Here is a 20,413-nt window from a genome sequence, read left to right on the forward strand (position 1 = left end):
GTAGCGGCTAAATAGGGATCGCCATATGGTTAAGAAGCAACAAAACACAAAACATTGACATTAATGTTTGACATTTTACTTGTTTAACTTTGAAAAATGTGCTCGGTTCCAAAATTATTTGAAATAGTAGAGAGTTTTCTGTATGGTAGGTTACTATGGGCCTATATGCAGCCCGGATACCAGTGAATATCAAATGGTGGATTGTTAAACAGTAATTGAAAAAGAAAAGAAAAAGAAACGAACAAGGAAGCAAATTGTACAGTTGTTGACTATCAGTACATGTATGTTGTTCACTGTACAGTATACATGTCTGTCTGTTCAGTCAAGATTGTGTATGTGTACTTGTGTGGTACAGTATGTACTGTGAGCAGTGACTTTTGTCTACTGATTTGGTGCTATATTAGTCTCATAATTATTATTCAGACTGGCTCTGCTCTTTGCACTGTGTAATCTACTCTGTGTTTGCCCATATTTTTTATTATTATTGTTGTTATTTGGTATTATTGTTCTTGTTATTATTACTTTTTGTTCTGCTTCTTCTTCTTCTTATTATTGTTATTATTATTATTATAATAATAAGTATTTAAATTGACGATAAAGTGAAATGGAGAGAGCATATTTCTCATCATAATTAAACAATAGCTTGTGCAAATATTTTCAATTATTATTTTCAATTATTATTTTCAATTATATTTTCAATAATATTTTTAATTATTATTATCTCAATTATTATAATCTCAATTATTATTATTATTAAAATTATTATTAACATATTTTCAATTATTATTTTCAAAACCAAGAACTGTCTCTCTAAAACTGTGCCCATAATGCTTTAATTCTTCCCCATCTTAATTATAGCTACTGTAAGTAGACCTAAATACCATATGGGAGAAATTGCTCACAAGACTCATTTCAATAATCTGCATATATCTTACAAAAAATAGATGATCAATAACATTCACAGTGTTGAATACAATACCCAGACTTAAATACTGTACAGTAAGTTAATATTAGGAATTTTGCAGTCGTAAGTCTGGGAAAATAAATTAACATACTTTTTTTGAGTATTTACATTTCTATGTCGTTTCATTTTCACTGATCCATAAGTATTTGCAGTCTGGTTAAATGATTTCCACCTGTAGTAACGTGTGTGTGCATATAAATACAGTGTTCAGCCAGTTATGTCACGTACAGAGTCCAGAGTACAGAGTACATATATAGCATAGAAACTAAAAATACTTACGTTCTAAGCAAGAACTGTGTACATGCATAGTAATTTTATTTTGTAACATTTCTTCATTTCTTGCTATGAATATAATGAAATGGAAAGTTATCAATATTTACTGATATGTGTATTTGATGTGTATTATTGAAGGGAATCACAGAAAGGCCATATAGGTAAAAATATGAAAATTTTCCCTCTGATAAATACCAGTGCAGAAACTTGTGGCGGTGTCATTTTTAAAGTTTATCAGCAATTGTCCTCAAATATAGAAAGCTGTGGTCAACCCATGAGCAAACTTGGACAAGGATATTTTATCTGTCCTTCCCCCCCCCCCCCTTTCCACTTTGAAGGAATTTTCTCTTGAGTCCCTTCATGAAGCTGTGTGTTCTACTACAGAATGCGCCTCAACATCTTGGAATACATATTGGACGGTCAAAAGATTGTGGTTTTTGAAACTTACTGACACCATGGTTATTGAAGCATACATAATTCACTCAGTCTGTACAGTGCAGGTTGTAAGAATATTGTACATTGTCTTAGTTATAGCATGGAGCTATAAACAGATTATAGCTCCATGGTTATAGACACACAGTAACTAATGTAAAGGTATAAATGGGTACATACATAGTTTCTTGAAACTTGAAAGCTTTACTTGTGTACATGTATATTACATACTTATTAACTTGTCATTTAGCCTCTGAAGAAGATCCTGAGCACTAGGATCGAAACGTCAGGCCAACTTACTGTACTTTAACACATTCTCTTACACAGGCTCTCTAGTGGATAAGCAGTTTGCTAACAGTTTTAATTTATTTTGATACTTATTAACAATCTAGAATTTACATCATCTCACTGACATCTGTATATATATGAAAAGACAGCTCTGTCTAAAGTTTATTTTGTGTTATTTCTTCGTAATATTACTGTGCTGGCTTGGATCATTCCTGGGAATGATACCATTGTTCTCTGTGTCAATTTTGTGACTCATTCTGACTGCCATTACCTGCCCATTGTTACTTGCACAACACAAAATGGGGGAAGGAATAAAGAATGTCACGCTTGAACAATTTTGATCATAATGGTTAATTGCATTGCTGAAAGAAGTACAGTGTGTAGGTTAGCCATTGGCTGCCTATGGATAACTATATATATGCATATGATGTAATTGGGATATTACAGTACCACATGCATGTAAAACAAAGAACAATGTGTAGGTTAGCCAGTGTCTCCCTATGAATAATTGTACAAACATGCATATGATGTAATTGGGATATTGCAGTACATGTATGCATGTAAAATGAAGAACAGTGTGTAGGTTAGCCATTGTCTACAGTACCTATGGATAACTGTATGTAATTAGGATATTACAGTACCACATGCATGTAAAATGAAATAAAACTTGCAAAAATTCAAACTTTTCCAGTTTGTAATAAATTACAGCCAGTAATGATTACATTTTATTAATATGATAATTTAAGTGTCTTGGCGATGAAAAGTTGAGGATGGAATGGAAGCATTAACAAATTAGGTGTGTCTAAGATCAATTGTAATATAACATTACTTGTGGGCTTTAATTTCTTGTGAAGTTTTGTAAAATTGTTGACCAGTACAGAAAGCATTAATTGAATTAAATGTCCATTTTTGACCCTTTTGAAGTACTTGTTTGTTGTAGGTAAGTATTGTCTGTATGAGATTATAAAACCATTTGACTTAAATTTCATACTGTCTACTACTCTACTTACACCCTACAGTCTTCTGTTAAATGTTTCCTACAGAAACTTACATTTACTACACATTCCTTCCGTATTTCTCACTGTTTTTCTGTTTTTTTTTTCTTTCAGACACTTCTGTTTTGGGCTGGAATGCCTATCGTCTGGTTGGGGTTCTGCATCGTGGCCCTTCTCCTCTTTTCCTGCTGTCTCTGCCTGAAGCGAAACCAACCAGTCAACATTCGAAAAGGCATCATAAGATTAAGATGGTGGCTTATCATTACAATGCTGCTTTGTGTGTAAGTACTGTACTATGTATGAATGTGTGTGTCTGTGTGTGTCTGTGTATAAGGGTCTGTGAATTAGCATTATACCGAAAGCAAGAGACACTTGAATCACACAATTCGATATTCTTCGTATACAGATCTATACCTTAAATGTAATATATATTGCACACAAACTCATGCTTACAGGTTGTGCAAGTACTGTGCATACAGTATATATCTCTATAGACTATAAATGAATTTGTAAATTATGCAAGATGGTAAGGTTTCATCAATTATTACATGTATGTACTCCCAAAACATTCATGTACTGTTCAGTCACAAAGCAGTCCCCCCCCCCCGCACCTTCTCACCCACCCATCAACCTCCCTTTGCCAATTCTCTTTCCACTATATTTATTTACCTGACTTCAGGTCACCGACCAACGATGATATTTCCTGCTGTGTATCTGACTTAGGTCTGTGGTTTTCAACAGCTTTCGAAAGTTTGGAGGTTTTCCAAGTCAATGTTTTTCTAACTAATATTTAAAAACAACTTCTTTATGATGTCAAACCAGAGTTTGAAAACAATCTGTGGTCGTGTGTGGTAACATGATATTCTAACATTTTGTTTCCCTGATTTTTAAAGGCCCTTTCTTATATTAATTATTATTGTGTGCTTGTGTGCTGTATTGCACTTGGCATCCTGTCATGAATTTGACATTTGGAATATATAAACCGAAATGTCCTACACATACTCAAATTATGGATTTCTTCTTGGAAATTATGTCTATGTAAAAGCTTATTATTATTTAATTTTGTCACCATGTTTTCGATCTGAATTTTTTTATGGATCAGCCGGAAGATACAATACTGTATATGACTTAAATTTTTGAGATACCTTAGTAGTTTCTCCTCTTCCAATATAAAAGTCAAGTGATAGCTGCAGTATAATACTGCTATGCAATTTCATTCTCACATATGTGTATATATATGTGAAAGTACAACAGGTATATGAAGCTTCAAGTGCAAGGCCAGGAAAGTGTGAAAGCTGGACTAAGTTTGTTGGCAAAGGCTGTAAATATGGTGGCGAGAAAGCATGTTGGAGGTGTTGAACAGTGAGATCTGTTAAGTATTGTAACTTATAGGAAAACTTTTGTGCACAATGTTTGGTCACGGATGGGTAATTCATTATGGGCAATCGAACCCAAAGGGTGTGCTCATGTAGTGGCAGTAATGAAGTACTACTGTACCCTACGTTAAAGTAAAACTATTGTTAACATACATGTACAGTAATCAGTGAAGTGATATAAACATGGCGAAACAGGTTCTGTAGTTCAGATAAAGAGAAAAAAATGTGTAGCTGGAAGTGGCGAGGAGGGGGAGGGGGGATGTGGAAGGTAGGAGGAACAATTGACTTGCAACTAAACAGAAACCTGTAACAGAAATGATAGAGTGCTCATATGAAGCTATATTAACAGCACACAATCTAACATAGCTCTGTTAGAAATTATGCACACTCTTGTTATTGTTTATAGTACATTACTGTGTACCACAATTACCCGGCGAATTGTTGGTCATACACTATAAAGTACTGTAAAGTCGCACTTTGCCTGGACATTAGAAACCCAACTCGGCCTCCCAATGATCATGTGCATACTGTATCTATACGTAGTGTTTCATCTGTGACATGTGTACATGACAGATACATTAAACAGGGAATTTATGCTACATCAATCATTTCTCAAATATCTCTCTAGTGCTCACTAGACGTAGTTTGCAATTTATGGTTACTTTACAATACTTGTAAATGGTTCATTATGGTTATGTTGTGACAGATCTACATATGATGTACACAATGATATGCCCAGAAAAAAAATGCACTTAATAATGGACTCCTTGTTGCAGAGATGAAAACAAGCAGCTTTCCTTATAATAAAGTGCAAAGTACACGTCGGCATTAAAGCCATGTTACTGTACCTTTCATACATCATAATAAATCAGACCCTGTGCGGTAATTGGATACAGCGTTGTCATTTATCAAAAGATATCCTTTTCCAGGGGTAAATATGCAGTTGGTGAGGAAAGGAGTATTTATTGACATATCTTCTAGTGTGTATGTTAAGATTTATAAAAAATGCTATTATGTGTAAACAGGACAAGTTCAATGTCTTCTTAAATAAATAGTAGGCCTACAGTAAAGATACATGATAGAAACAGCAATGTTACATTGCACGGTGCATATGCACAACATACTGTACATAGTACAATGGGTAAATGACTCCATTATTCCATGGATTTAAAGTCTCAATGTGTGTTTGCCAAATTTTAATATTCGACGTTCCAGCTTACTGCCCTAAAATCTCAGTGAAAATAACACTGTTATATGCAATTTTCATATTAATAATCATTATTTTTTATTGAGTTTGATCTGTCGTTAAACATTTTCAGCTGAATAAAATTCGCCAGATTTTTTAACGAGTCCGTAGATTCTACAAACTTCACTCAAACTTTGCAAGACCCCTCCCAACAGATCATGCGCCAATCAAATCTCTCTGTTTTGTTTACGACCGTTAGGCATATGTAGGAAAGTTTACGAGTGGACGATACGGTTATACATTGTGTAATGAACATGCTGATATGGGTTGTTGCAGTGATTTTACGGTAAATCGTTCGCACCATAAGGGCAAGAGAAAATAAATTTCTTTCTTTCTATTGCGACAGCTTTTCTCCATTAAACTTACCTGGTCATAGTGCATTTAGAATAAGAAACATTGAATCTGCTTCTTTTCCGAAATTCATCAGCAAACACGCATCGGGACTTAAAAAGAATAAGTGTTAAAAAAGTATGTTACCCAATACATATGACCTTTAGATTCAAATTTCATGAGATTTTCATGACAGTAAAGTTGCGTATAGGCTTTCATACTTTGGATCCCTAGAGGAACTTCCCTGTTATCACATTAGAGATCTATGTTTAAATTGTTGTTTGCATGGCATTAAGAGCTACAGGGAGCTACGTAGACCTCTTCTTACAATAACACCACCATGCTGACATATGGCAGGATATTTCTGATCTCCCGTTGACCATTGGGCAGGAAACTTGCAATCTTTCTCTGGATTATAACCATAAATATGGTTTGTGGAGATAAGTCGTAGAACTGTCATAAACTTATGGACAGAAAATATTGTAGAATATAGCTCATGAAGTACTGTAGTTTGTTTAATACATGTACTGTATGTACTATATTTTTTTGAAATATGAATATGCATATCTTTCCTGTGTACATGTCATACATATTTATTAGGTTTACATAGGTTTGAGAGAAGTGGGGGGTTACGGGGCAATGGTCATGTCGATTTTCAAAGGTGTCAAATTGCTGTCAATGGTGTTTTTAGCACTGTGAAATTACTTCCAGGGTTGACATATATGATCCCATGGTGTCTAGAGTCGTGAAGTTATATCATAGCTAGGAGAATGAAGGGGGAAAAAATGGTATGAATTTTTGTAGAATGGGGGCACGGTATTACATAATTATCAATAGTTTGAACTAGTGGAAGATCTATAAATTAAAAATTCTACAGTATCATTTTTAATATCTTCTCAACTGTCTTGTTGTGCATAGTTTTAAGCCAACTTTACCATACATATACAGTAGTCAGTGTACAGTAGCAGAACTTTAGTGTACTGTATCCACAACCTTTTAACACATCAGTCCACTGACAACACAAACGTTCTACATACTGTACATGCTTTTTAATCAGATTTCAATAAGTAACCAAACAGTTTCTATGGAACTGTTTTATAGCCCTTACTGTTAATTATCAATGCAAAAACAGTAAATCGTCTGTAGTTTGCAGACTAAACTGAAACTAGGACTGATTTTGAGACAGATTAAATCACATCAAAATCAACGCAAGAAGGAAGGTGCTGGAAAACAAGCTTTCGGATAATCCATCTGTCTGTTCGTAATTTACATAAAATACTTGAACTTCCCAAGAAACCTAAAATATATTCGTGAATTTTGATGAAGCGTTTGCTGTAATGATTTGTCAGTATAGTTGGGTTGAACTGAGATTAAGGGATAGAGGTTTGTGTATAAGTTATTTATCTATAAATCTAGAAAGATGCATTGATCTGATGTTATATTCTCCTGTACCTGTAGACATACATTTCTAATAAATTTGTTAAAAATTACTTGTTAGTTTTGGCAATGGAAGGTGGTATCTAGAGTGAAAGTGGCAATCAGTCACCAGGTGGAAGAATATTGGCGGGTTTCACACCAGCTCACACTACGGTATATATAGACAGGGTATTAAACATGTACATGTATAGTAGCCGGATGGAGAGAGGGGATGGATTTAAGCGAACTTTTAAGTCAATATCCAATCTTTGGAGGAAAGAAGGTAATATAGACATAGCTGAAGGTTATTGAGGTGAGGAAAATAATTATGAGATGAAAGTCTGACATAGTGGCCAACAAAATATCTTTGTATATAGTGCAGTAAACCTGTTTTCACTTTGTTGTACAGTACTGTAGCTAGCTTCCAGGAGAGTGGCTCCCATTTTCACATACGTATGAAATAAAAGTGAAAGTCATTCAAGGAAAGAATAATACGATTTTTCTAAACTACTGTGAACTTTGATTGCAGCTTTATTGTGCAGATTATAGGAAGAAAGTTAATCCATTGTGAATATATTCATCGGTTCAGATTTCTGTGAAAGGATATTAACAATAGTGTTGCAAAAGGTCAACAGTTTGTCCCCTAAAGGAATTTGGACAGGAAGGTATAATAGAGTAGAATACATTCGTTCCCATGCAGTGAGGTGTACTGGATAGTGTTATTGTGTCATCAGTACAATGCATGTGGGTCTTCCTGAATAACTCAACTTGTTGATGTTTCAACGAGAGTGAAAGTAGAAAGATTTAATTGTGAAAACAAGTTTTTAACATCTATCTCTTATTGTACATCAAATTGCTGCTATATACTGTAGTTTATTTACTGGGATACAGTGCAGTACAGTCCTATACATACTGTAGGTTTTTTTTACATTTTTTTTATATAGTTAGTCAAAGTGAAGCATGTCCCTGACTCCCACGATCAAAGTCCTCCATCACCATTTCTCCTTTTTGGTTTCTTCCAAAAGGGAAAACTGTGGAGTCACTCATACCGACCTAGCAAAATTACTGGATAACAAAGTCGGCAATGACTATTACGCAGATCGTTAAGTGGGTAATCACTATTACGTTTAGATTCGTCCAACACAGCAGCCAACAAAAACCAATAAAAAACCGTTGTACTCAAAAGTCGAGGCCAAAGTGAATTAATCAGGTCACACAGCAGGTTCTTCAATACTGCCCTCATTCCCGTTCGGGAAACATTTCGTACTGGAGTTTGATTCAAAATTTCACCAGTGAGAATTTTTCCATCGATAATCAGTGTTTGATGTAGCTGCCTCAAAATGTTAATGACTGTAGATTTATATTAGCCAAAGTTTACATGGCTCGACTGCTCATCGCTTTATTTCCACCGTACTTCATCCCCTTCCCTCTACCCCTCCCCCTTCCCCCTCCCCTCCCCCTCCCCCTGCAACCAAATCTCTGGCTCTCCCTTGTTTAATAATATGTACTGTAGATGGTACAGTTTCATGTTGGCATAACTTACAAGATTCTCAAAGTACAGTACTGCAGTACTGTAGTTCTCTATGTACAGTGCTATACGTTATGTACAGTAGTAAGACTACTTACAAGTTTATCTTGCTTCAGTACTATAGTGTAATCCATTCCCAGGTACCAGTGTAATAAATAATAATACATTGATTCAGTAATAAAGCTTTCTCAGAAACTGTTTCAGTCTCTTATGGAACAGTCAATTGTATAAACATCAACTTGCTTCTAGAGGCAAATTTCAAACATTTTGAACCGAACGACGAACTAACCCTACAGTAAGTGAAATTGTTTAGTATGGATCAGCCGCACTGTTAGTCTGTGAAAACAGCTAGGTGATTTATAGTAGGACTTCACAGCTTCTGGCAGTTACAACATCCAGATTTTAAACAATTTATCTCGTTTGGTGTTCCAAGAGTCGAGGTTTATTTAAAGGTTCTCCAGTAACCCTAAAAGATGCCTCACATCTGATGTGGGGTGATTGACAGAAATTCTAAGTAGAAATGTCTTAGTCATAGAGTTTTGATAAATTTAGTCAGAACTACCAAGGCCATTTTCAAGATAAATATTCCCAGAGGCCCTTTGCAGTATCTTTGAGCACTATATATACACTTGTCTACAAAGGGCTGCCAACAGGAAATATAAAGAAGATACGAACTTGTGTTTCAATTACGACGCCATACAACGCCAACAGTCCATTGCCCCTACAGTAGATCTATCCACTAGGAATTCATTCACTTCTTTCACTATGAAGGTTGAAATTTCTCTTCTTTCGCAATGAGCAGGCAATTACGGTAGTTGGTATTCAGTCCACTGTTTATATGACCAACAAATTGTGCTATAAAAGCATTCCTGAAAGTATTATATCCTTCTGCATTATTTTCCTTTCTTTTCTTCTTTTGATTATGTTTGCATTCTAAATGTTTTGATAAGTTTAATATCCATCTTGAATATTTTGAATTCTAATTGCTGTGCATACATGTACCTGACTCATGACAAATCACTGAATGTGCACATTTGTCTACTGTATAGCTCTTGATGTTTACTTACATATGTGTACTACTGTGCTGGAAATATGTCACTCTTGAAACCTTATCTTGCACGCATATCCCAGTAGAATGTACAAGGGAGAACCAGCCATAGATTGTATCGGCTTTCACTTGCAATGTTTCAAATATGAATGTACCGGTTTAAATCCCAACAGAATGACCAATCATCCCACTGTGTTCTCAGAGCTACCCTACTGTACAGTATGTATTGGGAGCAAATTACAGTATATGGACTCCCCCCCCTCTCCCCCACTGAGTTGATTAATATTCCATTTCTTCCAACAAATTACTCTAATTAGTAATTATGGTATGTGAATAAAGACCTTCTGTGGAGGCACAACAGGAAGTCAAAAGATGTATCAGGAAAAAATGTTCTCTCTGCCTTCTTCATCACCTGTAACCCCCTCCCCGTCCCACCCCACCAAAAACCAGAGGTAAAGACTTTGAAATATAATGAAGCCTGCAATGTGTGTTTATCAAATGTTCAGAACCTTGAAGTTAACATAACTGTTGGAATTAAACCCTATCCAGAATACTGTGTGTTTCACACAAGTACAGTATGTGTATAATACCCTTACAGTACATGTTGAACATTTTTCGACTGGTACGTGTTCTGTCAGATCAGTTCCTTCTAAAATAATTCACCAATAGTTTTGTTGACATTTACTTGAATAATGATAATCGATTCATAATTTCATATATATCAAAGATCTATTTCCCTCTTTTTTTAAGCAATCAACTATTTCTCTTCAATCAACAATTGACATTAGTTTTCTGGCTTTTCATTTTGTCAGGACATCCATCGGTGTCTGTTTCTATGGCAACGGTGTGACAGCAGCGGGCATACACCACTACGTCCAGGCTACTGAAGGAGCCAATGAGACAGTGATGGAAATTGAGAGTATCGTAAGTGAGATTATGTCTGTCCCTCCCTCCTTATGTTAGTGAATTTGGTTTATACTTCAAGGGTAGGGAATTGTGATGATATTCAACATTAAAGCAAAGATATGGATGGAGGTGGTCCTTCTGTTCTCCTGCCATGTGGCCTCTCCCCTGACCTACACCTCCATGGCTATTATAGTAGCTTAAAATTGTAGTGATTTGTGAACTATTCAGATTGATGTTTATGAAGGGAAAAAACAAAACATGAAAACAGACTAAAGGAAATGAGTGGAATAATTTGTAGCATTTAGTCAAAGCTATTATGACACTGATAAACATTTGGTTCTCTTCTTGCATTCTCTCTTTTCTCTTCTTGTCTTTTCGTGTTCCTCCAAAACAAATAGGTGAACGACATCGACAACGAGATGGAATCGGTTGGGACCGCATCAGACGAACTCCTGCAGAGGCTGCCAGACTGCACCAGCAATGATACAGCTCTGAATATCCTCCGGCAGTTTGCAGAGGACGTCAAGGTCGTCTCGCAGAAAATCACAGCTAACATTAGCGGGATCGAAGATAAATTTGACACCAGCTTGTTTAACGGATTGGTGTCTTCGTCAGACTCGATTAGAGAGTACCATCTGTGGGGGTAAGTCAGGATAACGTTACTTTAGCTTGCATCGACTCTTTTTTCTCCCACACGAAGCCGCGGCTGAGATCCTCAGTTGGACTGCTGCAGATATCCTATCTGGGTATGTGGCTAGTCTCTTGGGGGGGGGGGGGGGGTTGGGAGCACTGTCAACCTCTGGTCTACCATTATTCAATTGCTTCCCTGGCCTACCTTTCTCGTTACAACTACTGCAACGTTGCCCAACCATTGCACAAAGATCTTGAGAGCCCTTTAAAACACACAAGTAGAATCTGTATTGTATTGTAGAACAAAGAGGAGGCAGGTTGACCAGAGGCAAGCGGTGACCATGGAGGTCAGTGTCAAAGGTCACCAGGTCACTCTACCAGACACGGTAGTGTGAGAGTACAGTTATTGTGAGAGGACAGGGTAAGTTCGTCACTGATAACAAAGTTTTGGAATTACCTGTTCTGCGACATTTTGTGGTACTGAGGTAAATGCTCCAACATGGCCGAAGCAGGTTTTAAGTTTTGGGGGTCTTCTCTCATCATCGACTCATGTGGCATAAATTGATATCCTTTTCAGTACTGCCATTCACTCTTGCATGGTCACAAAGTAATTTGCCTGCTCCTTACAGCTATCTTCCTTAATTACAGTAATTGCTTTTTCTACAGTCAAGTAGTTTGTATTAGATGGCAGTTTCTACTCTTTCTATAAATTTTTTAAAAATCAATTTTTAGACAATAGCTATAAAGAACTTACAAGGCTAGATCTTTTTCAGGACATGTCGAGGCAAAGATCGTTTATTCTAATTCTGTACATATTCAAAAAGAAAGCAAGTCGATGAGATGGAAAAAATGCACAAAAAATGTCCATGCTGATAAGTTTTCAATCATTTCCATTACTTTGTTTCAAAAGTTGCCTATTCATCTTTTTGGGGAAGGAAAACGGATGGGAGTCTGCAAGTTAACTTACACTTTTGTGACATCCCTCGTTTCTCTCCTTCTCTCTTTCAGGTGGTCAATATTCATCGGTCTTTTGTGCGTGGATATTGCCTTGTGTTTAGCTGTTATACTCTGTACAGCGAAGTCCCTTAGAGGAGGGATTATATTGTAAGTACATAGTAAGATGTATATTAGTCATCTCCCCATCCATGCAGCTGGGGTCTTGCCCTAAAGTAAACCCACCCCCACCCCACCCCACCCCAATCGTGTTAACCCACCCCATCCCTTCCTTTATGCCTAAACTTAGCACCCAATAAAAACACTTCACCATTAAGTCAGTTTTGTTTGGTGTTGTGTGGAAGTCTTATTATAAAGTCTGTCTGACGGTAACCAGTCCTTTCCATCTCTCTTTTTGTTTTATGTTAGTACTTTATCCTGGAAATGCACCCTCAATATTTCTACATATTGATGATTGAAAAATTCTGCCAAAGTTTTTAGTGACACTCAGTTTCACTAACGTCTTATCGATATTTTTTATTCTGTATCCCTTTCCGATCTCTTTCAGTTGTTGCATTCTTCTCATCATTGCCTTTACGTTGGTCTGGATCGTAATCGGAGGAGAACTCTTCTTGACAGTGGTAAGTTAGGGTAGGTGTGGGGGAGGGGAGGGGAGGGGGAGATCAGTCTTTGCACACTAACTGGTGCGTAGGCCTAAGCTCAATCTACTTGGAATGGGAAGGTACGGCATTCTCATCGAATCCTTGGCGTCGACCACATTTGTAATTTTTAAAAAGTGACAGTAATGTCAAAGGACTTGATCTGCATATTTTGTTGTCATCTTGTGTCTAACTTACAGTATTTCGAATCATGATGTTTGGAAGCCAAAATGTTGCAAATTCTCCGTTTGGTTGTGTTTGACCAGTAACATGAAATATGTCCGGTTGTCCAAATCGTTTGCAGGCGAACCCAATTAACATTTATCCGGTGAAAATATCTGTAAAGATGTCTCAGTTTTGATCAATTTTTAAAACAGCATAACACAGGTCACTATATCAAACTTTGTGTAATGCAAGAATATCTTCGTTTACTTATTTTGCTTATTAAGATTTTGATCTCTTAAATGAGAGAAGAATCAAATTACGATTGAATAAAAAAATGATAATAATATTAATAATCATAATCATAAAAATATACTTACATAACTAGTGCTTTACATAAAGGAAAGGTTGATTTGAGTGCATATGTAGAATTGGGACAGGTAAGAAAGGAGTGAAATAAACCGAAAAATATCTCAAAGCACTTTCCATTTAAATATAGATATATAGGAATCACAAAAAAACACTAAACATAAAATAGTCAAGACAAAGACAAAGGGATTAAATTAACAAAGCTAACATGAACATTATACAAGATCAGATTAAATCCGTAACTTTCAATTGAAGGGAGCATTCATTTAATTTTTCCTTTCTCCTCTAATAAAAGTGAAGTAGATTGTGGAGTTTCAATACCGAAAAGTTTGCGATGTTGTCGTACATTTGCTTTTCTATAAAAAAAATTAAAAAACGGTTGCTTGACGGTTATTATTGTTTTTATTAATTTTGTAAGAGCTTATCAAATTTGACATCTTTAACACTCCAACCAAGATGAGTCATAAATGAATTGGAAATTTGAGCCTCTCACATACAGATGGGGGAAGAAAAAAAAAATTAAAAACCATTTGTAGGAAAATTATGAAAATTAGTTGCATCATTCTCCATATATGGTTTACAGCGAAACATATATTTGATGTACTCCTAGCAAGGAATTACACTGATGAAGTGATGCAAAATAATGATTGCAGTAGTCGAACCCCTGCATCAGCAAAAGCTTGCAAATTTATGATAGAAATTGATTGATGAGAAAGTACGGCTTGCCTGGATGCTGCATCTCCGCATCCCCAGATACATGATTTGTTCTGATGGGAGATGAGAGGGAGGAGCAGCGAGTGAGTTTACTGCGTGTCGTTATCGCAGCAAGGACAAACAGATCATGTTACTATGTTAACTTCCACAGGGAGAGATTTACGATTCAAACAAACGAAAACCATTAAATAACAGTAGCGGTATGGCGTCATCGCCCATTTTTGTCAGCTTACAAAGTTTCCATTAATTACTTACAGCTTTAGTGTGTGTTGTTATTATTAAGGGTTTGTAATTTCTTGGAAAAGACAGACAAACTCTGACAGGAGTTGAAAACCCTCTGCCGATTGTTTATGGCATAAATTGGGAAACAATCATTCTTATTGCTTATCGTTATTCCTTTGGACAACAGTTGGTTTCTTTTTTTTCATAGCAGTGGGATTTTCATAGTGAGAGTCTTTGGTTGTTGTTGTAAATCTGGTAAGATCAGGGTAAAATATGTTTCAATAGGTGGGTTTGTTTTGATTACTCGGTGACATATTATCCTTACTTGAACACTCAGCTTGCTTGTTATTTCCTATACAATTGTTTGGCTTCTCAAAAAAGTACCTGTTCCTAGTTCCTCTCACCGTCGTCACGAGTTAGCTTGTTGTTATGTTTGTCTAGCTCAAACATGCATTCACGATCACGGTGTACATTTATGTCGTAAGGAATCCCTGGTCCTTAGGTTTTCAATCACCTCAGAATGCAGTCATGTATTTCCTTATTTGTTTTTGTGTATTTTATATTATGAGTGGATGACTTGACTTGGTTTATGTACTGCCAGTACACCGCCTTGGCTGAAAATTGAGATTTGAAGAGGTTCTCCAGGATGTAAAGATTATAACATACTGTAGTGCTGTTCCTTTAACCTGTATTGCCCTCACCTCTTGCAAGTGACGAGTGGCACTTTCAACGAATCAACAATTCAAAGGTCTTGATACTTACATGTATCTACCTTACACATGCACTCCACAAATTTTAACAGCCTAATTCTCATAAAACAAAAACCTTTGTCTCTGTGCACCCTCTCCCAGCCCCCCCCCCCCACCTCACCCACACACCATCAAGTGGCCCCTATGCATTAGAGAAAGGCGTATCAATCAAACAAACCAAACTTCAGTGTCTTCTGTCTACAGAAAGTATTTCCAAAGTTAAGATAGTCAAGACATGCTGCTGCGTTACATGTTTTTACCACTGACTGTAAATTGTACTTAACTAATTAAAATTGGTCCATCATGCATCATAATTACAATTGCAAGACCACCACGAAAAGGCATATGTAGTAACAAGCAATTCTGATCCAACCTCTACAATGAGTTTTAACACCTCTATCGTCCGAGCAAGTACACTTGAGCATAAACTATATGTTGTTAGTTCGTTGTGCACATACAGTAGTACACATACCTGAAATATGTCAGGTTTTTTTCTGTCCTGTAAGCCAGATGTGATGTGTATCTCTCCTTACCTTTTCGAGAGATATATTAAAAACCTGCCGTAACTCAAGTGTATGTATGTATGTATGTGATTATTCCGTCGGCCAAAATTCGGTTCGGGTAACGCATAAACTAAATATAAAGAGTGTTGTGTTACATTTAGTCTATACACATAGAAGGGTATGCCTGGACAGTTCTCTTTCACCATACTTCCAGTGTATCACTCCCAAATTATATGTACAAGGAAGTAGCAGCCTTTGCTGCTGAAATGCTAATAACTTTGAATGTGTTAATCCAGTTTCTTAAGTCAACTGTAAACATTACCATATATGGTTGCTATGCTGTATAATGATTCGCTATGTGCAGCATTGATTGCAAATTTCCATTAGTAAGTTCTCTTTCCTCGTAATCTGGTTCCCTTCTTTGTTTTTTATCTTTTCTTTTTTTTTTTGGCCATAAATTTGTTAAAGAAATTAGGTGTCGACAGATGACAAATTGATGGAAATTTGTTCGTAAAGGTCACGGCGCGAAGCAAGTACAGAGTTACCTAGTCTGGATAAAATTGTTAGATGGAAGGCACGACATGGCCTTTCATATTAAAGGGGAAGGTGAGGCTAGCCAGCATCTTTTGAACTTATATAATAGGAGATGTTTGTTGTGATGAGCTGCTCACACAGTTATGATATTATTACACAGTTATGATATAATTATTATTATTATGATTATCTCAAGGAAAATCTTGATGAGTTTGAGATATATTAGGGTTTAAAATGTCAAGGCAGGGGCCTGCCATTTTGTTAATATGTGTAGCCTAATGTCTCATACTGTAGTGCCTCTAGGATGTGAAGTACAATGGTCCCAATACAAACATGAAACCTTGGAATTCCACTGTTTTTTCCGCTTCAACACTTCTCAAGGTGATTGTAGCCAGGTTTGACATGAAACCGAATACCAGTATCAGGTGATGGTCAATATTTACTACTGTTTACTATTACTCTAGATTTTCAGCATAAAATTACAAAACCAAATCATTGTCATAGGAAACAAATAAATAGAGAACAATCATCTAAAAAAACCAAAACCCCAAAAAATCAAGTCTTCAACCTTTTGCCTGAAGAGACTTACAATAAAAGTTTGACACGAAACCGAATACCAGTATCAGGTGATGGTCAATATTTACTACTGTACAGTATACTACAACTTTAGATTTCAGCATAAAATTTATAAACCAAATTACTGTCATTGGAAACAAATAAATAAAGAAAAACTCATCTCAAGTTAAAAGACTTGATCTTGTGTTCAAGTATTCAGCCCTTTGCCTGAAGAGATTAACAATAAAATAATTTTTTTCTTCTAAGTATTGGAAAAAAATATCTTAGCTCTGGTTGGGGACTTTCTTCATCACATGACTCTGTCCATCAACACACAGCGTGGAGTTTTGCTGCTCCTTTAAAGTCTGCAGGTTTTAGTAGCAATATAACAGGAGTATGTTTATGTCTAACGTATCATTTGACCTGCTTAGGGGCAGGGGGTTTGTTAGGATCTTTGTTAATAGCCCTATTCGTCTCGAAATAACTGCGGTGTGTCATCCATAAACTGCGAGAACTAATACCAACTAGACAAGTTTACAAGTGATCACAATCGAGATGAATGGCCATTTCATCTCGTCTCCTCTCCTCTCGTCTAAACTTGATAGATACTGTGCTATCAGCAGAGCCCGTACACTCTGGTTTTTTTATTTTAATGATGCCTCAGTGCTGTGTTGAATTGATAGAAAAAACATTCATGGGAAACAATAAGTTTACATGTTGTAATCTTTCTCAAGGTCTAACTGTCAAATCATGATTTTACAGCTGCCATAGTTGTAATAGTCGGGTGAGCAGTACTGTAGTTGTGTAAGGGTCGAAGTTCCCTGGCAAAGTTTCTGTGTGTTTACAGGCTATAAAAGCATAGCCTGAATATTATACTATATACATGAAATTTTTTGCACCATTTATTTTAATTAATTTTTTCTAAATATAATTTATTTGAATCTCTTGATGCATGGTAAGATAGTGTTTTAACTTTTAACCACAGATGACAAGAAATCTCCAGTCAAACAAGTGGTCTTAATTGCAAGGAGGGGAAGGGAGGGGGTTAGGGAAGGCAAGAGGTGGGATGGGGGGGGGACTGCCTTCTAGATGTATACATTTTGAAGCATTTGCTCAGAGATACCAAGTGTCTTCATTATAGATCAGTGATGATTGAGATCCGAAAATTTGTACCTCATTTCCATAGTCTTATCAGTCAGAAGATATTGTGCGGATTGCTTTTCATCTAAATTGTTCTCTTCCCCACCTCCCCCTCCCCCCACCCTCCCTCTGTTTCTTCAGAGACCAATGACCTAGGGTAAAATAGAAATACTGTATACTATTTATTTGCTACATTATATGAATATATCCTAGTATATTTTGACTGGAATACTAGCATCCGGTTGTGCCAAATTCATGAAAATTGCTTTCATGATTTCCAGCCCGTCACTTTTGTGACAGAAATACTTGCAGTGACAAGAAATTGATGAAAAAGTGATCAGCTAAGGCTAATTTCAGTTCAGTCGATCTTTGCTATCGCCTCAAGGCATTCGCCAACCAATTGAAAGTCTTTTATGAGAAATTATATCGAAAGCTGATGCAGATTTCTCTACCAGTTTTTCTTTCATAAAAATGAATATTTTATTTATTAGTTTTATTTGCCATGTTTACAGAAGTAATTATACTTTGCAGGGTTGATGTTTATGAAAACTGTCATTGTCCTCACAGACACAATTCTCATTTCTGAATAACTTGCCATAAATTACATCTTGGGGGTTGTGGGGGAAGGGTGGGGGGAAAGCATCCAACTACAATATTAAATAAAAAGGTGTCAGTAAGGAAAATGTGGCATGTTAATAGGGGGTGGGGGGGTGGTTAGGAGTGGTATTATTATTATTAATATCATCTTCAAGGAAGTAGGAACTGCCGTACCTTTTATAAATAATTACTGATCAGTGCAATCTTTGTCCATTCTTCAATCTGTGTTGCAACTGCTCGTGTGCATCAAGAATCAGTCGTGGGTTGATCTACGAGAATCGTCTGTTTAGCCATTGTGTTGAAGATTGTGTCATAAAACTTTGTTTATATATACCTTACTTGAATTGGCAGAGTAGAAATTTATAGATTTACGATATGACTAGTTTTTCCAGGGTAAAGAGAATTTTATAGACTCGTCTGGCATCACATCATTTTTCCACTGTACAAACTTGTGGTAGTAATGAACTTTCAGACAGGTTTGTAAATGTCTTTGACTTGCATTCTGTTATCATCAATTCATCACCTATGGTAACCGCACATGTGCAGGAACTGCATCTTTCTGACAGCTAGGTTTACGAAGGACGGTGTCGAAGAACTTGCAAACCGTATTACCGGAAAAAGGAGGGGTGGTATTTTTATTGCCATCTCAGAGGAAGCTTTGAGCAACAAGGAAATTTAAATCAATCTCTCATTTCCTTGTAGCTAAAACCTGATTACAGATTCACAGATTTCCCAGGTTGTCATAAGATGGGTCTCAAAACTCCATCTTTATATGATCCCCCAAATATGCTACATGTAGACAGTGAATTAGTTATAACTCCTTCATGCTCTTAAAACTTCCAATAAATATTTGTATCTAACGAAGCCAGGTAGTTCATTTCTCCAATCCCCCCCCCCCCCCGTTCGATACGTGGAGTACTTTGACCCCCAGAATACTGCTTTTTAAATTTTTAATATTTTGTAGTACTCTAAAACTTTGGAGAGGAGAGATAGGAATGGGTTGCGAGGGGGGCGGGGGGTGGGGAGGTGCTGTCTGATGGACAGTATTTACTTTGCTCCTTGCTTACCTGTCTCCTCACAACCTTATCACTCTCATTCTAGCATGCCTAGAATGAACTGGTAACCTTTTATTAGCTCTGTTCACCCTCCATGTCCAGACCCCACCGTTCAAATGCCCTCCCTTCTCATTCTATCACACAAAGTGCCTGTAGACCATGGTTGTCCAACCTACGGCCCGCGGGCTACAGTCCGGCCCGCCGCAGGGTTGCGTCCAGCCCGCCAGAGATGCTCTACGGTGCGAAATTTTAGTGAGCAGATCTATTGATAACAAGTTTAAGCTATATAATCAATCATTCGAACCTTCTGGGTCCAAAAAACTGCATACAGGGCAGTTTGCGTGACACTCTCTCAGCGGAGTGGGGGGGGGGCGGCTGGACTTTATTCATGTTTTATCACGAAGGAAAATAAATCAGTGCGCTCCGCACGCAGTGCTCACATTTTGTTGCCTTGGGCTTCGGGCAAAAAATCGAAAAATCGAGCGTAGGGTTCATGCGGCCCCCTCCTTCATCATAATCATTCCATGTGGCCCTCCTCTGCAAAAGGTTGGACAATCCTGCTATAGACGGTCGTTTTGAGTTTGGATTTTCTTTCTTTTTAATTTGTTTGTTACCTGATTTTTCGAAGCCTTTTATTGGGTGTTTTAGAAGAAGGAAGTATATAATACAGAGGAAGAAAACAAATTAAGGGGAATGTGAAATGAAGTTCTCTCATGGTCCATGTCCTGTCTTTATAGGCTGCATTTATTCTTTGATTCTTAGGTTAAAAAAGTACTGAACATTGCTCAT

The 20,413-nt window shown here is 36.8% G+C and overlaps 1 protein-coding gene across 2 annotated transcripts in view; it reads left to right on the forward strand.

The window, feature by feature from the left end:
• Positions 1-20,413, forward strand: part of LOC139960710 (protein tweety homolog 1-B-like) — a 68,237-nt gene that overhangs the window by 23,621 nt on the left and 24,203 nt on the right. For both annotated transcript variants that reach the window (XM_071959294.1, XM_071959295.1), the window contains exons 2-6: positions 3,067-3,233; positions 10,709-10,820; positions 11,201-11,445; positions 12,441-12,536; positions 12,934-13,006. In XM_071959294.1, the coding sequence (XP_071815395.1) occupies positions 3,067-3,233; positions 10,709-10,820; positions 11,201-11,445; positions 12,441-12,536; positions 12,934-13,006 (693 nt within the window). The remainder of the gene's footprint in view (positions 1-3,066; positions 3,234-10,708; positions 10,821-11,200; positions 11,446-12,440; positions 12,537-12,933; positions 13,007-20,413) is intronic.

The sequence above is a fragment of the Apostichopus japonicus genome, chromosome 19 (assembly GCF_037975245.1).
Source record: "Apostichopus japonicus isolate 1M-3 chromosome 19, ASM3797524v1, whole genome shotgun sequence".
NCBI classification, from domain to species: Eukaryota; Metazoa; Echinodermata; class Holothuroidea; order Aspidochirotida; family Stichopodidae; genus Apostichopus; species Apostichopus japonicus.